The 20,776-nt window shown below is 42.3% G+C and overlaps 1 protein-coding gene and 2 non-coding genes across 3 annotated transcripts; 2 read left to right on the plus strand and 1 right to left on the minus strand.

Annotated features, from left to right (window-relative positions):
* The first annotated feature begins 8,270 nt into the window (after nt 1-8,270).
* Nucleotides 8,271-8,342, plus strand: trnac-gca (transfer RNA cysteine (anticodon GCA)). The gene has a single exon. It is a non-coding gene; the product is annotated as a tRNA-Cys (tRNA).
* Nucleotides 8,343-11,208: 2,866 nt separating this feature from the next.
* trnac-gca (transfer RNA cysteine (anticodon GCA)) lies at nt 11,209-11,280 on the plus strand. Its single transcript has one exon. It is a non-coding gene; the product is annotated as a tRNA-Cys (tRNA).
* A 2,128-nt stretch (nt 11,281-13,408) lies between these two features.
* arl5c (ADP-ribosylation factor-like 5C) lies at nt 13,409-17,891 on the minus strand. The gene is made up of 6 exons (XM_017460916.2): nt 17,576-17,891; nt 15,928-15,988; nt 15,583-15,730; nt 14,411-14,494; nt 14,154-14,305; nt 13,409-14,045 (listed from the first exon to the last, which is right to left on the minus strand). The coding sequence occupies exons 1-6, from the start codon at nt 17,619-17,621 to the stop codon at nt 13,997-13,999; spliced, it is 540 nt and encodes a 179-aa protein (XP_017316405.1). The 5' UTR covers nt 17,622-17,891; the 3' UTR covers nt 13,409-13,996.
* Nucleotides 17,892-20,776: the final 2,885 nt, after the last annotated feature.

Consider the following 20,776-nt stretch of genomic DNA (forward strand, 5'->3'; position numbering starts at 1 on the left):
TTCGGCTGAGCAGTGTTGATGAGCCTGTTCCCACAGCATCCGCGGCTTCTTGTTCTTGGCTGACAGAAGTAGGAAGTATGTTTTCAGTGGTAGAGTATTTGACTGCAGATCAAGAGGTCCCTAGTTCAAATCTGGGTGCCCCCTGTCTGGCTTTCTTCACTCTCCCTTTAAGTGATTTATACTCTAGACCAGGAATATGCAGATTGAAATGTCCAATAGCATGATGGATGTCAAACAATTCAGTATTGTATTCAGATCCTGAGATTGAGAACGGCAAGGGAGAGCAAAGAACCTGTTTCCATTTTCACGAAAACAGTTTGAGATGACTGTTCTTAGAGACGTGGTGCATTATAGTTAGGAAGTAGTCAGTAGTTGATGGGGTGAATTGTGGCACATAGTCTGCAACAATCCTCAAATAGCCTGTGGCTTTCAAGTGATGGTCGACTGGAATTAACATGCCCACAGTGTAACAAGAAAACATTCCCCACGCTGTTACACCCACTCCACCGGCTTGGACTGTTGACACAAGGCAGGATGCGTCCATGGATTCATGCTGTTGGCGCCAATTCTGACACAAGCATCTGTGTGCCATTAGAAGAACCCAAAATTCATCGGTCATCAAAAACACCGCGTTCGTTCCCCTGTTCGGCTGAGCAGTGTTGATGAGCCTGTGCCCACTGCATCCGCGGCTTCTTGTAGGTAGGGCACTTTAATGCAGAACAAGAGATTGGGGTTAAAATCTGTTTTCCCCCTGTCTAGTCAGCAACAATCCTCAAATAGCCTGTGGCTTTCAAGTGATGGTCGACTGGAATTAACATGCCCACAGTGTAACAACAATACATTCCCCACGCCGTTACACCCCCTCCACCGGCTTGGACTGTTGACACAAGGCAAGATACGTCCATGGATTCATGCTGTTGGCGCCAATTCTGACACAAGCATCTGTGTGCCTTTAGAAGAACCCGAAATTCATCGGTCATCAAAAACACCGCGTTCGTTCCCCTGTTCGGCTGAGCAGTGTTGATGAGCCTGTTCCCACAGCATCCGCGGCTTCTTGTTCTTGGCTGACAGAAGTAGGAAGTATGTTTTCAGTGGTTGAGCATTTGACTGCAGATCAAGAGGTCCCTAGTTCAAATCTGGATGCCCCCTGTCTGGCTTTCTTCACTCTCCCTTTAAGTGGTTTATACTCTAGACCAGGAATATGCAGATTGAAATGACCAATAGCATGATGGATGTCAAACAATTCAGTATTGTATTCAGATCCTGAGATTGAGAACGGCAAGGGAGAGCAAAGAACCCGTTTCCATTTTCATGAAAACAGTTTGAGATGACTGTTCTTAGAGACGTGGTGCATTATAGTTAGGATGTAGTCAGTAGTTGATGGGGTGAATTGTGGCACATAGTCTGCAACAATCCTCAAATTGCCTGTGGCTTTCAATTGATGGTCGACTGGAATTAACATGCCCACAGTGTAACAAGAAAACATTCCCCACGCCGTTACACCCACTCCACCGGCTTGGACTGTTGACACAAGGCAGGATGCGTCCATGGATTCATGCTGTTGGCGCCAATTCTGACACAAGCATCTGTGTGCCATTAGAAGAACCCGAAATTCATCGGTCATCAAAAACACCGCGTTCGTTCCCCTGTTCGGCTGAGCAGTGTTGATGAGCCTGTGCCCACTGCATCCGTGGCTTCTTGTAGGTAGGGCACTTTAATGCAGAACAAGAGATTGGGGTTAAAATCTGTTTTCCCCCTGTCTAGTCAGCAACAATCCTCAAATAGCCTGTGGCTTTCAAGTGATGGTCGACTGGAATTAACATGCCCACAGTGTAACAACAAAATATTCCCCACGCCGTTACACCCCCTCCACCGGCTTGGACTGTTGACACAAGGCAGGATACGTCCATGGATTCATGCTGTTGGCGCCAATTCTGACACAAGCATCTGTGTGCCATTAGAAGAACCCGAAATTCATCGGTCATCAAAAACACCGCGTTCGTTCCCCTGTTCGGCTGAGCAGTGTTGATGAGCCTGTGCCCACAGCATCCGCGGCTTCTTGTTCTTGGCTGACAGAAGTAGGAAGTATGTTTTCAGTGGTAGAGCATTTGACTGCAGATCAAGAGGTCCCTAGTTCAAATCTGGGTGCCCCCTGTCTGGCTTTCTTCACTCTCCCTTTAAGTGATTTATACTCTAGACCAGGAATATGCAGATTGAAATGACCAACAGCATGATGGATGTCAAACAATTCAGTATTGTATTCAGATCCTGAGATTGAGAACAGCAAGGTAGAGCAAAGAACCCGTTTCCATTTTCATGAAAACAGTTTGAGATGACTGTTCTTAGAGACGTGGTGCATTATAGTTAGGAAGTAGTCAGTAGTTGATGGGGTGAATTGTGGCACATAGTCTGCAACAATCCTCAAATAGCCTGTGGCTTTCAAGTGATGGTCGACTGGAATTAACATGCCCACAGTGTAACAAGAAAACATTCCCCACGCTGTTACACCCACTCCACCGGCTTGGACTGTTGACACAAGGCAGGATGCGTCCATGGATTCATGCTGTTGGCGCCAATTCTGACACAAGCATCTGTGTGCCATTAGAAGAACCCGAAATTCATCGGTCATCAAAAACACCGCGTTCGTTCCCCTGTTTGGCTGAGCAGTGTTGATGAGCTTGTGCCCACTGCATCCGCGCCTTCTTGTAGGTAGGGCACTTTAATGCAGAACAAGAGATTGGGGTTAAAATCTGTTTTCCCCCTGTCTAGTCAGCAACAATCCTCAAATAGCCTGTGGCTTTCAAGTGATGGTCGACTGGAATTAACATGCCCACAGTGTAACAACAAAATATTCCCCACGCCGTTACACCCCCTCCACCGGCTTGGACTGTTGACACAAGGCAGGATACGTCCATGGATTCATGCTGTTGGCGCCAATTCTGACACAAGCATCTGTGTGCCATTAGAAGAACCCGAAATTCATCGGTCATCAAAAACACCGCGTTCGTTCCCCTGTTCGGCTGAGCAGTGTTGATGAGCCTGTGCCCACAGCATCCGCGGCTTCTTGTTCTTGGCTGACAGAAGTAGGAAGTATGTTTTCAGTGGTAGAGCATTTGACTGCAGATCAAGAGGTCCCTAGTTCAAATCTGGGTGCCCCCTGTCTGGCTTTCTTCACTCTCCCTTTAAGTGATTTATACTCTAGACCAGGAATATGCAGATTGAAATGACCAACAGCATGATGGATGTCAAACAATTCAGTATTGTATTCAGATCCTGAGATTGAGAACAGCAAGGTAGAGCAAAGAACCCGTTTCCATTTTCATGAAAACAGTTTGAGATGACTGTTCTTAGAGACGTGGTGCATTATAGTTAGGAAGTAGTCAGTAGTTGATGGGGTGAATTGTGGCACATAGTCTGCAACAATCCTCAAATAGCCTGTGGCTTTCAAGTGATGGTCGACTGGAATTAACATGCCCACAGTGTAACAAGAAAACATTCCCCACGCTGTTACACCCACTCCACCGGCTTGGACTGTTGACACAAGGCAGGATGCGTCCATGGATTCATGCTGTTGGCGCCAATTCTGACACAAGCATCTGTGTGCCATTAGAAGAACCCGAAATTCATCGGTCATCAAAAACACCGCGTTCGTTCCCCTGTTTGGCTGAGCAGTGTTGATGAGCTTGTGCCCACTGCATCCGCGCCTTCTTGTAGGTAGGGCACTTTAATGCAGAACAAGAGATTGGGGTTAAAATCTGTTTTCCCCCTGTCTAGTCAGCAACAATCCTCAAATAGCCTGTGGCTTTCAAGTGATGGTCGACTGGAATTAACATGCCCACAGTGTAACAACAAAATATTCCCCACGCCGTTACACCCCCTCCACCGGCTTGGACTGTTGACACAAGGCAGGATACGTCCATGGATTCATGCTGTTGGCGCCAATTCTGACACAAGCATCTGTGTGCCATTAGAAGAACCCGAAATTCATCGGTCATCAAAAACACCGCGTTCGTTCCCCTGTTCGGCTGAGTAGTGTTGATGAGCCTGTGCCCACAGCATCCGCGGCTTCTTGTTCTTGGCTGACAGAAGTAGGAAGTATGTTTTCAGTGGTTGAGCATTTGACTGCAGATCAAGAGGTCCCTAGTTCAAATCTGGATGCCCCCTGTCTGGCTTTCTTCACTCTCCCTTTAAGTGGTTTATACTCTAGACCAGGAATATGCAGATTGAAATGACCAATAGCATGATGGATGTCAAACAATTCAGTATTGTATTCAGATCCTGAGATTGAGAACGGCAAGGGAGAGCAAAGAACCCGTTTCCATTTTCATGAAAACAGTTTGAGATGACTGTTCTTAGAGACGTGGTGCATTATAGTTAGGAAGTAGTCAGTAGTTGATGGGGTGAATTGTGGCACATAGTCTGCAACAATCCTCAAATAGCCTGTGGCTTTCAATTGATGGTCGACTGGAATTAACATGCCCACAGTGTAACAAGAAAACATTCCCCACGCCGTTACACCCACTCCACCGGCTTGGACTGTTGACACAAGGCAGGATGCGTCCATGGATTCATGCTGTTGGCGCCAATTCTGACACAAGCATCTGTGTGCCATTAGAAGAACCCGAAATTCATCGGTCATCAAAAACACCGCGTTCGTTCCCCTGTTCGGCTGAGCAGTGTTGATGAGCCTGTGCCCACTGCATCCGTGGCTTCTTGTAGGTAGGGCACTTTAATGCAGAACAAGAGATTGGGGTTAAAATCTGTTTTCCCCCTGTCTAGTCAGCAACAATCCTCAAATAGCCTGTGGCTTTCAAGTGATGGTCGACTGGAATTAACATGCCCACAGTGTAACAACAAAATATTCCCCACGCCGTTACACCCCCTCCACCGGCTTGGACTGTTGACACAAGGCAGGATACGTCCATGGATTCATGCTGTTGGCGCCAATTCTGACACAAGCATCTGTGTGCCATTAGAAGAACCCGAAATTCATCGGTCATCAAAAACACCGCGTTCGTTCCCCTGTTCGGCTGAGCAGTGTTGATGAGCCTGTGCCCACAGCATCCGCGGCTTCTTGTTCTTGGCTGACAGAAGTAGGAAGTATGTTTTCAGTGGTAGAGCATTTGACTGCAGATCAAGAGGTCCCTAGTTCAAATCTGGGTGCCCCCTGTCTGGCTTTCTTCACTCTCCCTTTAAGTGATTTATACTCTAGACCAGGAATATGCAGATTGAAATGACCAACAGCATGATGGATGTCAAACAATTCAGTATTGTATTCAGATCCTGAGATTGAGAACAGCAAGGTAGAGCAAAGAACCCGTTTCCATTTTCATGAAAACAGTTTGAGATGACTGTTCTTAGAGACGTGGTGCATTATAGTTAGGAAGTAGTCAGTAGTTGATGGGGTGAATTGTGGCACATAGTCTGCAACAATCCTCAAATAGCCTGTGGCTTTCAAGTGATGGTCGACTGGAATTAACATGCCCACAGTGTAACAAGAAAACATTCCCCACGCTGTTACACCCACTCCACCGGCTTGGACTGTTGACACAAGGCAGGATGCGTCCATGGATTCATGCTGTTGGCGCCAATTCTGACACAAGCATCTGTGTGCCATTAGAAGAACCCGAAATTCATCGGTCATCAAAAACACCGCGTTCGTTCCCCTGTTTGGCTGAGCAGTGTTGATGAGCTTGTGCCCACTGCATCCGCGCCTTCTTGTAGGTAGGGCACTTTAATGCAGAACAAGAGATTGGGGTTAAAATCTGTTTTCCCCCTGTCTAGTCAGCAACAATCCTCAAATAGCCTGTGGCTTTCAAGTGATGGTCGACTGGAATTAACATGCCCACAGTGTAACAACAAAATATTCCCCACGCCGTTACACCCCCTCCACCGGCTTGGACTGTTGACACAAGGCAGGATACGTCCATGGATTCATGCTGTTGGCGCCAATTCTGACACAAGCATCTGTGTGCCATTAGAAGAACCCGAAATTCATCGGTCATCAAAAACACCGCGTTCGTTCCCCTGTTCGGCTGAGCAGTGTTGATGAGCCTGTGCCCACAGCATCTGCGGCTTCTTGTTCTTGGCTGACAGAAGTAGGAAGTATGTTTTCAGTGGTTGAGCATTTGACTGCAGATCAAGAGGTCCCTAGTTCAAATCTGGATGCCCCCTGTCTGGCTTTCTTCACTCTCCCTTTAAGTGGTTTATACTCTAGACCAGGAATATGCAGATTGAAATGACCAATAGCATGATGGATGTCAAACAATTCAGTATTGTATTCAGATCCTGAGATTGAGAACGGCAAGGGAGAGCAAAGAACCCGTTTCCATTTTCATGAAAACAGTTTGAGATGACTGTTCTTAGAGACGTGGTGCATTATAGTTAGGAAGTAGTCAGTAGTTGATGGGGTGAATTGTGGCACATAGTCTGCAACAATCCTCAAATAGCCTGTGGCTTTCAAGTGATGGTCGACTGGAATTAACATGCCCACAGTGTAACAAGAAAACATTCCCCACGCCGTTACACCCACTCCACCGGCTTGGACTGTTGACACAAAGCAGGATGCGTCCATGGATTCATGCTGTTGGCGCCAATTCTGACACAAGCATCTGTGTGCCATTAGAAGAACCCGAAATTCATCGGTCATCAAAAACACTGCGTTCGTTCCCCTGTTCGGCTGAGCAGTGTTGATGAGCCTGTGCCCACTGCATCCGCGGCTTCTTGTAGGTAGGGCACTTTAATGCAGAACAAGAGATTGGGGTTAAAATCTGTTTTCCCCCTGTCTAGTCAGCAACTATCCTCAAATAGCCTGTGGCTTTCAAGTGATGGTCGACTGGAATTAACATGCCCACAGTGTAACAAGAAAACATTCCCCACGCCGTTACACCGACTCCACCGGCTTGGACTGTTGACACAAGGCAGGATGCGTCCATGGATTCATGCTGTTGGCGCCAATTCTGACACAAGCATCTGTGTGCCATTAGAAGAACCCGAAATTCATCGGTCATCAAAAACACCGCGTTCGTTCCCCTGTTCGGCTGAGCAATGTTGATGAGCCTGTGCCCACTGCATCCGCGGCTTCTTGTAGGTAGGGCACTTTAATGCAGAACAAGAGATTGGGGTTAAAATCTGTTTTCCCCCTGTGTAGTCAGCAACAATCCTCAAATAGCCTGTGTCTTTCAAGTGATGGTCGACTGGAATTAACATGCCCACAGTGTAACAACAAAATAGTCCCCACGCCGTTACACCCCCTCCACCGGCTTGGACTGTTGACACAAGGCAGGATGCGTCCATGGATTCATGCTGTTGGCGCCAATTCTGACACAAGCATCTGTGTGCCATTAGAAGAACCCGAAATTCATCGGTCATCAAAAACACCGCGTTCGTTCCCCTGTTCGGCTGAGCAGTGTTGATGAGCCTGTGCCCACAGCATCCGCGGCTTCTTGTTCTTGGCTGACAGAAGTAGGAAGTATGTTTTCAGTGGTAGAGCATTTGACTGCAGATCAAGAGGTCCCTAGTTCAAATCTGGGTGCCCCCTGTCTGGCTTTCTTCACTCTCCCTTTAAGTGATTTATACTCTAGACCAGGAATATGCAGATTGAAATGACCAATAGCATGATGGATGTCAAACAATTCAGTATTGTATTCAGATCCTGCGATTGAGAACGGCAAGGGAGAGCAAAGAACCCGTTTCCATTTTCATGAAAACAGTTTGAGATGACTGTTCTTAGAGACGTGGTGCATTATAGTTAGGAAGTAGTCAGTAGTTGATGGGGTGAATTGTGGCACATAGTGTGCAAGAATCCTCAAATAGCCTGTGGCATTCAAGTGATGGTCGACTGGAATTAACATGCCCACAGTGTAACAAGAAAACATTCCCCACGCCGTTACACCCACTCCACCGGCTTGGACTGTTGACACAAGGCAGGATGCGTCCATGGATTCATGCTGTTGGCGCCAATTCTGACACAAGCATCTGTGTGCCATTAGAAGAACCCGAAATTCATCGGTCATCAAAAACACCGCGTTCGTTCACCTGTTCGGCTGAGCAGTGTTGATGAGCCTGTTCCCACAGCATCTGCGGCTTCTTGTAGGTAGGGCACTTTAATGCAGAACAAGAGATTGGGGTTAAAATCTGTTTTTCCCCTGTCTGGCTCTTGTCTGTATTGAGGTACTCTTAGCTGTGACATGATTATATCTGGCTTTGATTGCGTTACAAAGGACCATCCTATACAAAGCAGCAGTGATGCTGTGCAGTTGAGTTAACCTGGGGGTATAGCTCAGTGGGAGAGCATTTGACTGCAGATCAAGAGGTCCCTAGTTCAAATCTGGGTGCCCCCTGTCTGGCTTTCTTCACTCTCCCTTTAAGTGATTTATACTCTAGACCAGGAATATGCATATTGAAATGACCAATAGCATGATGGATGTCAAACAATTCAGTATTGTATTCAGATCCTGAGATTGAGAACGGCAAGGGAGAGCAAAGAACCCGTTTCCATTTTCATGAAAACAGTTTGAGATGAGTGTTCTTAGAGACGTGGTGCATTATAGTTAGGAAGTAGTCAGTAGTTGATGGGGTGAATTGTGGCACATAGTCTGCAACAATCCTCAAATAGCCTGTGGCTTTCAAGTGATGGTCGACTGGAATTAACATGCCCACAGTGTAACAACAAAACATTCCCCACGCCGTTACACCCCCTCCACCGGCTTGGACTGTTGACACAAGGCCGGATGCGTCCATGGATTCATGCTGTTGGCGCCAATTCTGACACAAGCATCTGTGTGCCATTAGAAGAACCCGAAATTCATCGGTCATCAAAAACACCGCATTCGTTCCCCTGTTCGGCTGAGCAGTGTTGATGAGCCTGTGCCCACTGCATCCGCGGCTTCTTGTAGGTAGGGCACTTTAATGCAGAACAAGAGATTGGGGTTAAAATCTGTTTTCCCCCTGTCTAGTCAGCAACAATCCTCAAATAGCCTGTGGCTTTCAAGTGATGGTCGACTGGAATTAACATGCCCACAGTGTAACAACAAAACATTCCCCACGCCGTTACACCCCCTCCACCGGCTTGGACTGTTGACACAAGGCCGGATGCGTCCATGGATTCATGCTGTTGGCGCCAATTCTGACACAAGCATCTGTGTGCCATTAGAAGAACCCGAAATTCATCGGTCATCAAAAACACCGCGTTCGTTCCCCTGTTCGGCTGAGCAGTGTTGATGAGCCTGTGCCCACTGCATCCGCGGCTTCTTGTAGGTAGGGCACTTTAATGTAGAACAAGAGATTGGGGTTAAAATCTGTTTTCCCCCTGTCTAGTCAGCAACAATCCTCAAATAGCCTGTGGCTTTCAAGTGATGGTCGACTGGAATTAACATGCCCACAGTGTAACAACAAAACATTCCCCACGCCGTTACACCCCCTCCACCGGCTTGGACTGTTTACACAAGGCAAGATACGTCCATGGATTCATGCTGTTGGCGCCAATTCTGACACAAGCATCTGTGTGCCATTAGAAGAACCCGAAATTCATCGGTCATCAAAAACACCGCGTTCGTTCCCCTGTTCGGCTGAGCAGTGTTGATGAGCCTGTGCCCACTGCATCCGCGGCTTCTTGTAGGTAGGGCACTTTAATGCAGAACAAGAGATTGGGGTTAAAATCTGTTTTCCCCCTGTCTAGTCAGCAACAATCCTCAAATAGCCTGTGGCTTTCAAGTGATGGTCGACTGGAATTAACATGCCCACAGTGTAACAACAAAATATTCCCCACGCCGTTACACCCCCTCCACCGGCTTGGACTGTTGACACAAGGCAGGATGCGTCCATGGATTCATGCTGTTGGCGCCAATTCTGACACAAGCATCTGTGTGCCATTAGAAGAACCCGAAATTCATCGGTCATCAAAAACACCGCGTTCGTTCCCCTGTTCGGCTGAGCAGTGTTGATGAGCCTGTGCCCACAGCATCCGCGGCTTCTTGTTCTTGGCTGACAGAAGTAGGAAGTATGTTTTCAGTGATAGAGCATTTGACTGCAGATCAAGAGGTCCCTAGTTCAAATCTGGATGCCCCCTGTCTGGCTTTCTTCACTCTCCCTTTAAGTGGTTTATACTCTAGACCAGGAATATGCAGATTGAAATGACCAATAGCATGATGGATGTCAAACAATTCAGTATTGTATTCAGATCCTGAGATTGAGAACGGCAAGGGAGAGCAAAGAACCCGTTTCCATTTTCACGAAAACAGTTTGAGATGACTGTTCTTAGAGACGTGGTGCATTATAGTTAGGAAGTAGTCAGTAGTTGATGGGGTGAATTGTGGCACATAGTCTGCAACAATCCTCAAATAGCCTGTGGCTTTCAAGTGATGGTCGACTGGAATTAACATGCCCACAGTGTAACAACAAAACATTCCCCACGCCGTTACACCCCCTCCACCGGCTTGGACTGTTGACACAAGGCAAGATACGTCCATGGATTCATGCTGGTGGCGCCAATTCTGACACAAGCATCTGTGTGCCATTAGAAGAACCCGAAATTCATCGGTCATCAAAAACACCGCGTTCGTTCCCCTGTTTGGCTGAGCAGTGTTGATGAGCTTGTGCCCACTGCATCCGCGGCTTCTTGTAGGTAGGGCACTTTAATGCAGAGCAAGAGATTGGGGTTAAAACCTGTTTTCCCCCTGTCTAGTCAGCAACAATCCTCAAATAGCCTGTGGCTTTCAAGTGATGGTCGACTGGAATTAACATGCCCACAGTGTAACAACAAAATATTCCCCACGCCGTTACACCCCCTCCACCGGCTTGGACTGTTGACACAAGCCAGGATACGTCCATGGATTCATGCTGTTGGCGCCAATTCTGACACAAGCATCTGTGTGCCATTAGAAGAACCCGAAATTCATCTGTCATCAAAAACACCGCGTTCGTTCCCCTGTTCGGCTGAGCAGTGTTGATGAGCCTGTGCCCAGAGCATCCGCGGCTTCTTGTTCTTGGCCGACAGAAGTAGGAAGTATGTTTTTTGGGGGCATTGCTGAGCGGTAGGGCACTTTAATGCAGAACAAGAGATTGGGGTTAAAATCTGTTTTCCCCCTGTCTGGCTCTTGTCTGTATTGAGGTACTCTTAGCTGTGACATGATTATAACTGGCTTTGATTGCGTTACAAAGGACCATCCTATACAAAGCAGCAGTGATGCTGTGCAGTTGAGTTAACCTGGGGGTATAGCTCAGTGGGAGAGCATTTGACTGCAGATCAAGAGGTCCCTAGTTCAAATCTGGGTGCCCCCTGTCTGGCTTTGTTCACTCTCCCTTTAAGTGATTTATACTCTAGACCAGGAATATGCAGATTGAAATGACCAATAGCATGATGGATGTCAAACAATTCAGTATTGTATTCAGATCCTGAGATTGAGAACGGCAAGGGAGAGCAAAGAACCCGTTTCCATTTTCATGAAAACAGTTTGAGATGAGTGTTCTTAGAGACGTGGTGCATTATAGTTAGGAAGTAGTCAGTAGTTGATGGGGTGAATTGTGGCACATAGTCTGCAAGAATCCTCAAATAGCCTGTGGCTTTCAAGTGATGGTCGACTGGAATTAACATGCCCACAGTGTAACAAGAAAACATTCCCCACGCCGTTACACCCCCTCCACCGGCTTGGACTGTTGACACAAGGCAGGATGCGTCCATGGATTCGTCCAGGATGCGTCCATGACTGCAGATCAAGAGGTCCCTAGTCTGGGTGCCCCCTGGCTGGCTTTCTTCACTCTACCTTTAAGTGATTTATAGTCTAGACCCGGAATATGCAGATTGAAATGACCAATAGCATGATGGATGTCAAACAATTCAGTATTGTACTCAGATCCTGAGATTGAGAACGGCAAGGGAGAACAAAGAACCCGTTTCCATTTTGACTGACAGAAGTAGAACCCAATGTGGTCATCTGTTATTCTTGCCGCAGCTTCTTGTTGTCTTCTGCTATTGTAGACCATCCCCCTCAAGGTTTGATGGGCTTTGAATTCTGAAAGGTTTCTCTTTTGCTTACCAAAAGTGTACACCATTTCATGAGTTACTGTAGCCTTCCTGTTGCTTGCTCAAATTTTGCCTATTACCTGAAGACACTTAACATAGAAACAGATACTCACATATTCAATTGGAGCAAGAAAAATAAGACACCAGCCGTCAGTGAGAAGAAGCAAGGGTCCAGGTTTATTCGTTCCGTTCCACCACACGAGATCCCCACAGTTTGAGACGTCCCAAAATGCAATCTCAAAGACCAGAGCTGAAGCTCTTCTATTTATACAGTTTTCTTAGGCTCAGGATGACCCAGACACCAATATGTTTAGAGTTATCTCTCCCAGAACACCATTACGTATGTTAACCCTTATCTTGCAGGTGCAGCTTGGCTCCAAAATATATTTTGTTTTGTTTCACTCTTTAACAATAACCTGACCTTGTCTGTGTCACTGTGACGGGATTTTCGTTGAGAACGGACACTTTCAAACACACCATCCCAACATTATTAGTAAATGTTATGTTTGTTCTTCATTTCTTTTTTTGTTTCTAGTGCTTGCATGTACATTACCCTATAAGAGTTTTTCATGAAACAGAATATGAAAGAGATTAATTACTGTTTTCTTCATAAACACCAGCCCTGTCTGTGTGTCTGTGTGTGTGTGTGTGTGTGTGTGTGTGTCTTAGGTGAACATCTGTTCATACAGTCCACCAGCCCAGTGAATTCTCAATAAGATTACATATTACTCATACTAGGTCTCCCTCGTGTTTATTTCATGTATATTTTATATACAACACTGTCATCTCGAAAGAGTTCAGGCATTTTCCGCTGCGTTTAGCTTCAGATGAAGCAGTCTCTGCTTCACATCTAGGTGTCCCATAGCTGACTCGCTTCATGTTATCTTTAAGTGATTTACACTCTATGCCATTAACATATTAATGGAAATCACCAGTAAGATAAAGAATATGGTCTCACTATCATGGAGCATGGTACCATACCTGCAATGCTGTTAAGTGACAAAAGTGAGATTTAATTGTGTTTCAATGATGTCCAGTTAGAAACGCATGGAATATTGTTTGGTATTGCATTTTCACTGGGGCATAGCTGAGTTCTAGAGCATTTTACTGCAGATCAGGACGTCTGCTGTTCAAATCCTTGTACCTATGTCTGACTCATCTGAATGAGGTATCCTTAACTGCTTAATTTAACCGCTTACTACAATTAAATAGGTAGTGATAAGAAGTGTCTGAAGGTCTTGTGCAGGTCGTCATGTTAAATGGTTTCGGAATGTACATTTAATACATTCCACAGTTCATTGTTTGAATACACCTGAAAATCTTTGTATAACAACTTCCCCTGGTTTACCATGCTACAGTGAACACTGAATTCACAACATCTAGAAAGATTTTTTAAATCTTTATTTGTACAAAAATAAAATGAACCAGAACGTATAGTCTGAACACTCACCTTACTTTCAATATTTAAAAATTTCAATACTTGTTTAATTTCATTTGAATTAGGTCCATCAAACACAAACAACATTCTATTAAATATATGAAGTAATGCTTCCAGTTTAAAGCTTAAAAATTAAGCACCAACGTCCATATGAATTTGGCACCAAACACTAATGGGCTGTGCTTGGGGAGTGATCCAGTACCACAGCCAAGAATACACAGTTCAAGCAGAATTCACAAAATCAGTGCAATTTCTCCCACCTTGGACAACACAATCTGTTTGTAATGTTAACAATGTGACCTCTAAAATGAAGACATAATATGCAAACATTTACATATTAGTATATACACATATGTCACATGTCCAGGGTTCAATCTACACATAGCTAAAGCTGTAGCATATGGTGTCTCCAGTATGCTCAGTTTGAGTGGGGCTCTGAGCAAGCCCCAACATTAACTCTTAGAATTTGATGAGACTGTAGGCACATATGGTACATAAACTCTGGCTCTGCAGAGTTACAATAAATCACTGCTCGGCTAGTTTGCTATAACTCGGGAACTCATCCAGTCCAGACTTGCTGGTAAACTACAAAGGGGAGGGAAAAAAATCAAGGAAATGAGGTGTCATTACCACAGAAATGTCATTAACAGCATTGAAATGCATGTATGCTTCTATTATAAAGTTTCCACTCACCCCTCTCCAGTAAGTGCACAGCAGGCCTGGACATGCCAGGAGTGAGCTGTGAGAGAACTGAGGGTAAGACTCTGGGAAATCTCTGCTGCTGTCATGCTATTCTTCATATCCTGTTTATTGGCCAACACCAGCACTGAGGCATTCTGTAGATCCTGGAGTGGGCAGTTTAATTTAAATTATATATTGGTAACCAATAATCTCATGGCCACCGGCAATCAAGACCAGTAAGAAAACAGTGTAGATGAATATGAGCTCACCTCATGTGCAAGCATCATATGTAGCTCCTCTTTCGTAAGGGTCAAACGCTCCCGGTCTGTGCTATCTACTACCAGAATCACAATCTGCAAGTTGGAGACAGAGTGTTACTCTTTCACTTAGTACTAGCCAGGAAAACATGAGAATGACTGATACACTAAAGAACAGTGAATGTATAAATGATATATGGCATACTATCTACCAAATGTTACAGAGCATGTGTACATACAGAGAGATACACAACTGAAATTAAACAGTGTACAGATTTAAATTATCTGTCCAATTATTAAAACATGTCTGACAACTTGACCACATCTACACGTATTACGATTATTGTTATTCTAATTTAGTCTGATAGTCTAAATTAATCTTGATTATTTTTATCGGCTTTGAATTCACAAACTACGATTTTTGTTATCTCATTTAATAAGGCTTTATATGAGAGTGTTTTTGCTTTTGACCTCTGTATTGTTTTAGTTCAATACCTCGGCATTAAAAATAAAGAAAAGCAAATTGTTTATATTAGGTCCTAATTGGTTTCAGGAGGTCCATGATGGTCAGTCAATAGAATGCATTGATCCTAATGGTTCTAATGAAAGAAGACTCTATTGGGTTCTGGTGGTATTTAACAGTAACCAGAAAGTGCCTAAAGGAAAACAACAGGAATCTGTTGGAATCTATTAAGCCATTTCCATTTCAGGTCCATTACATGATGGAAACTATCAGTGATTTTCTTAATGGACTGCAAAGCATTTTTCAGCAGGTGCTTCATATGGTTTAATTTTTGGCGTGTATTATTAACCATTACATGAAGCCATGTGTCAACAAGTTCCCTGGGTGCATAAATTCATATCAGTATATGAAAGCTGGTTAATCTGTTAAGCAAAGCTTCACGGTTGGACCTCTGTTTTGCATATCACCATACTGAAGTGTGTGACACAGGCATAACCTAAACTTATTATTATTATTTTTAATTATTATTATTATTATTTTTTTTTTTACATATTTAACTATCCAAGCATTTTGATGACACCAAAAATCTCTCTCACTCACTCATTCACACACTCATACATACATACATAATACATACATACATACATACATACATACATACATACATACATACATACATACACACACACACACACACACACACACACACACACACACACACCTCTGTGTTGCAGTAATAGGTGCTCCAGCTGGCACGAAGGGCCTCCTGACCCCCAATGTCCCAAACAAGGAAACGTGTTTTCTTGACAGAGATTTCCTCCACATTGCTGCCAATAGTAGGAGTGGTATGCACAGCTTCTTTAGTCAAACTAATATGAGAGAGAGAGAGCGAGAGAGAGTAAGTGTACTGAGTTACATAAAACACCTACTTCTACATCTAAGCCCAAGTTACTTTTGTCTTGTACCACTGAAACAGTAGATCATTAAAATCATAACCTATTGAAGCATTTTGACTAAAGAATGAAAGCATGGTAACAATAATGTATTTATTGTTAACAACACTTACAACTGGTAGAGGATGGTAGTCTTCCCAGCATTATCCAAACCCACAATGATTACTTTGTGTTCTGGAAAAGGAGAGAACATTATGTGTAAAACACACACCACACAAAAAAGCCAAGAATATGTTTGATGTGTCTTAATTGTCAGAAATGTTGAATGGTTTTGTTGAATGTTTTATTGATGTGATTTTGCGATTTACATTGAAAAAGAGTTATTAAAAATTACTTCTAAAACCTCACAATTTCAAGTAAATGAATATGCAAGCATGCTGAAATGTCATCATGCCCAAAGGGTTACATCTGAACAAAAAATAAGGAAGTGAAAAACACCAACACAGATAAAAAAACATCTTATATTTATAACTGGCTACAGAACATTATAATGTTAAACTTTAATTGTCTGCAATTTGTTGTGATTTCACAGTCCTTTTTTTTTCTTTTCTTGTTGAGTAAAAGTTGTGCCATTAGTCGTCAGAGGAAAACACAAAACATATTGTTCTTCTGCTGAAAAGCCATTATTGATTACATATTCAGGCTTGACTGACAAGTTATTTTAAAGTTAGTTTTAAAAGGCTTTTTCTAGCCCTCCTTGCCACTCATCTGTTAACCTCATTGACAAGATTATGGAGGTCAGTATCATGAAAACAGCTCTAGCTAATAACTGTGAAACGCATAAAACCTCTGGATAAGAGTGTCTGCCAAATGCCATAAATATAAAACATACATGACTTAATAGTAAGTGAACAGCTGTGCAGGTTCAAGGTGGAACCATTGTAAAAAAAAACAGAACAGAACAGAACATCTTATCTAGGTTGCACAGGTGAAGACAACAGATGACCAATCATCTATTGATGATTCTGTGTACTAGGATACTGATATTGAGAAATGCCAAATGCTGCTGGCTGACATGCATTTATTGAAGTATACTGCTAGAGTATAGTAGCATACTATATAGGAGATTCAATTCAATTCAACTAAGAATTCCCCTTTGGAGCTTTGCCTGTAATGAGTCCAAACATTGAGACCAAAACTTTAAAAAAAACAGTTTGATAGAGAAAATGCCCTAAAAAATAATCAAGAAAACAATGGTGCTAATAATACAAAAACTACTAGTTTATTAATGAACTTGTTAATTATGATGGCGCCAAAGGCAGCATTTAATTATATGATTAGGGCAGTGCTTCTCAAGCTTTTTGTAGTTATGGAGGGCTTTAACTCTACTGAGCATAGACTCATTATTTTAATGTGTTCAATAATATTTACATTTATTCATTTAGCAGACGCTTTCATTCGAAGCAACTTAAAAATGAGGAAATATTCTTGACATTTACTGGAGAATTATTATCATCATTATTAATCATTATTATTATTATTATTATTATTATTATTATCATTATATACTTTCAACTTATAGAGCACATTAGGTCCAAGTTGACATATAGGCCTGTATGTTTTTGAGTTAGTAAAGTTTGTATTAAACCCATTTATTTATAAGAACTCACTTTAATAATCACTTTGGTAATGGTGGGTTGTCATCTCCACCACTGTAAGAAAATAAACAACAACAACAAAAACAAAACAATAGACCTTTGGCTCTGCTTCAGCCCTACTTTGATAACCACCAGTTAAAGTAATAAGATTCAAAATCCTTACCTCTGTCTCCAAACATCGTCATCAGTTTGGAAAAAAGTAGTCCCATGTTATATACAAGTGTTAGTCACAATTCAGCGCAAATCTGAAACCTAGATATCTCTCCACAAAGCTGTCAAAATATCCTTCTTATTAATACATTCGAGATGAATTCTTCGAGGCTGTTCGACGACGTGAAGAGCCAAAGTGTGTAGTGACTGTTTGTTGGTTTCTTTAAATTCTATGAGAACATAGAGACGCTCATATTTCCCTCCGCTCTGTCCGCGGAAACGCACAGGACCGCAACCTGTGGTGACGAGACAATGAGTTTCTACTGATTCACGGAGAATTCTTTCCATTACAGGTGGGCGGAGTCAAAGTTGACGCAAGACGTGACGCTACGCACGAAGTGCGTAAAAATAGCACGTCCGATTGGCCATCTATTGTAATGACGCGTTGTGTTGCTGTTTTTTTTTAAAAAAACAAAAAAACCTGCGCCAATACTTGGGCAGAGCGCCGGATGTTGACGTTGTATCGCTTTATTTTCGCCCTAGTGTGTGGGAATTCATGCGGAACGGAAACTTATGTAATCAAAAGCGAAAGAAGCTTGTCATGGAATTCCCGTGACTCTTGTACAGAAGAAGGAAGAACAAGTCAATCAGACACATGGCCATTTTGAAGAATTTCCCTTGAATTACCTGGGAGTTATACATCTCCATGTACTAACTAATACTGCTCATTTTTAATTATTATTTTTTCTTTGATTATAACACAAAAATACATTTGTGTAGCCAAATCTAACTGTTTAGTCTATTATTCATTCATCTTTAGAAACCACTTTATTCTGGTCAGGATTATGGTGAATCCAGAGCCTGATCTGGGAAGTCTGGGAGTAAGGAAGGAATACACCCAGGGTGGGACACCAGGCCATCATAGTGCACCATATACACACATTCAAAGATTGCATAAATTACATTGCAGCACAGTGAAATTAATTTATTATTTTTGCATATCCCAGCTTATTCAGAAGTTGAGGTCAGAGCGCAGGGTCAGCCATGATACAGCACCCCTAGAGCACGGTTAAGTGCCTTATTCAAGGGCCCAACAGAGGCAGCATGAACCCCCAACCTTCTGAGCAGTAACCCAAAGCTTTAACCACACAGACAGTAACCTGACCTCAGGTTCAAACCAAGAAACCTAGAGCTGTGAGGCTGCAATGCTACCCACTTCATCACAGTGTTACCCAGGCATAACATATTAGGTTTACTAAAATATTTATTAGAGACCATTTGGTGTGATTAACACTACACTAACACTGTTGAGTTGAAACAGTTATTCCCAATCAATATATCACTGTACTGAATAGTAGGTTCGATCCAAATCATTTAAGATATTTTGACTTTTCTTACATCAATCCTGTTAAAATTAGATATAATACTCATAGGAGTATCTGGTATACTAAGTTCTTTAAAATTTCCCTAAACAAAAATTTGTTTATATTATATATTTATTATACATACATAAGTACATATATTATACATATATAGTATACTCATTTACATACTTATATACTTATATATTTATTTACATACCAAACTATATTATATCCCCAAAAAGTATATTATTCATGCTTTATCTGTTAATTGCATTTGATCCTTTTTAATGAAATCACTTTGCTAGTCATTTGCAAGATTCTTTTTTGTGTCTAGTCCAAGCGAGATTCAGATTAAATCAAGAAATCACAATTTACTGCACTGCAATTAAACAACAACAACAACAACAACAACAAATCCAGAAAAAGGAGATAACATTAATATATGTTGTTTTGGCCCCATTGTAATCTGTAAAAAAAATTATTTGATTATGTCTTTACCATTTATTAAATAATAATGTAACTTTATTTTGTCTTAAGCACACTTGCATTACCTATGCCAGTAGGTTTTCATCTTCCTACACTTAACTAACTTAAAAAAAGAGAACATTTCACAAATATAGATACTGCATTGGTATGTCATAAATGTACATACATGTATAATAACATAACAATTTATTGGGAACACAGTTTTTTTGTTACAGGAAGTTAAAAAATTGTCAGAGGAAGTACCTGTGGGTATCTTTTGTCCTACCCCTTTCTGTAATGTCACACTGAGGAAATTATAATTGTGATTCCATGAGGTCACTTTAAAGTCTAAAAGTAATTCTGAGATGCTCTAATTTGATAAAGAAACAGAATTTCCCATTATGTCAACCCTATGTTAATGTGACAGAGAGTTCTTTTGGGACCATAACTTATGTTTCTATAATGATTAATTAAAAGAATACATACTCTACATACAAAGCACATTGGGGACAAAACTTTTCTAAAAAACAGAAAAAGAGAAAGAAACACAATTTCTCTTTGTTTCAGTTTAGCTGTGAACCATGGAAGTGGCATAACATTTTTTGTGATGCATTAAATGAACTGTTTCATCTTTAATATATTTATTATTAAGGTCACATTCCCTTTGAATATAGGTGACATGAATGTTGAGTAAATAAAATAAATAAATAATGTGTCCTGTATCTTAAATTGTAATCAGAAATGAATCTGATATCCCTTATATCCCAATATGGAGGTTTCTATAATAAGTTTCTGCTTAAAGATAATAAAATGGTGAATTTGAAGTTAATTAAAGGAGTGCCCTTGGGCATTGTCAAATTTTTGTTGCAGTTGGTTGAACCACGTCAAAAGATTGTCTGAGAACAGGTCCCTAATTATTTTTAGGCCTTTTACTCTGCTGCTTTTCAGTTCCATTTTACAAGAATGTGGTAAAACACTGCAGTAACAATTTTCACACTTTGACTAGTTTGAATGACAATTGCAGTTCTGTGGTACTTCACAAATGAAACAAATGGTTTAGCATATAAATGTGCCATTTAACTTCCTCTTTATTGTGTGTGTGTGTGTGTGTGTGTGTGTGTGTGTGAGTGTGTGTGTCTGAGAGAGAAATAGAATAGTGTCATTAAGCCTACTCAGCACATATGCTTCCTTACTGCGTAGGTGAACCTCATAACATTCATGAGTTGAGTCATTATAGTAAATCAAGATATAAAATGCACAACACACTTGCCTGCTCATAGTTGAAAAGAGTGTGTGTGTGTGTGTGTGTGTGTGTGTGTGTGTGTGTGTGTGTGTGTGTGTGTGTGTGTGTGTGTGTGTGTGTGTGTGTGTGTGTGTGTGTGTGT

This window comes from Ictalurus punctatus, chromosome 2 (assembly GCF_001660625.3).
Source record: "Ictalurus punctatus breed USDA103 chromosome 2, Coco_2.0, whole genome shotgun sequence".
Lineage (NCBI taxonomy): Eukaryota > Metazoa > Chordata > Actinopteri > Siluriformes > Ictaluridae > Ictalurus > Ictalurus punctatus.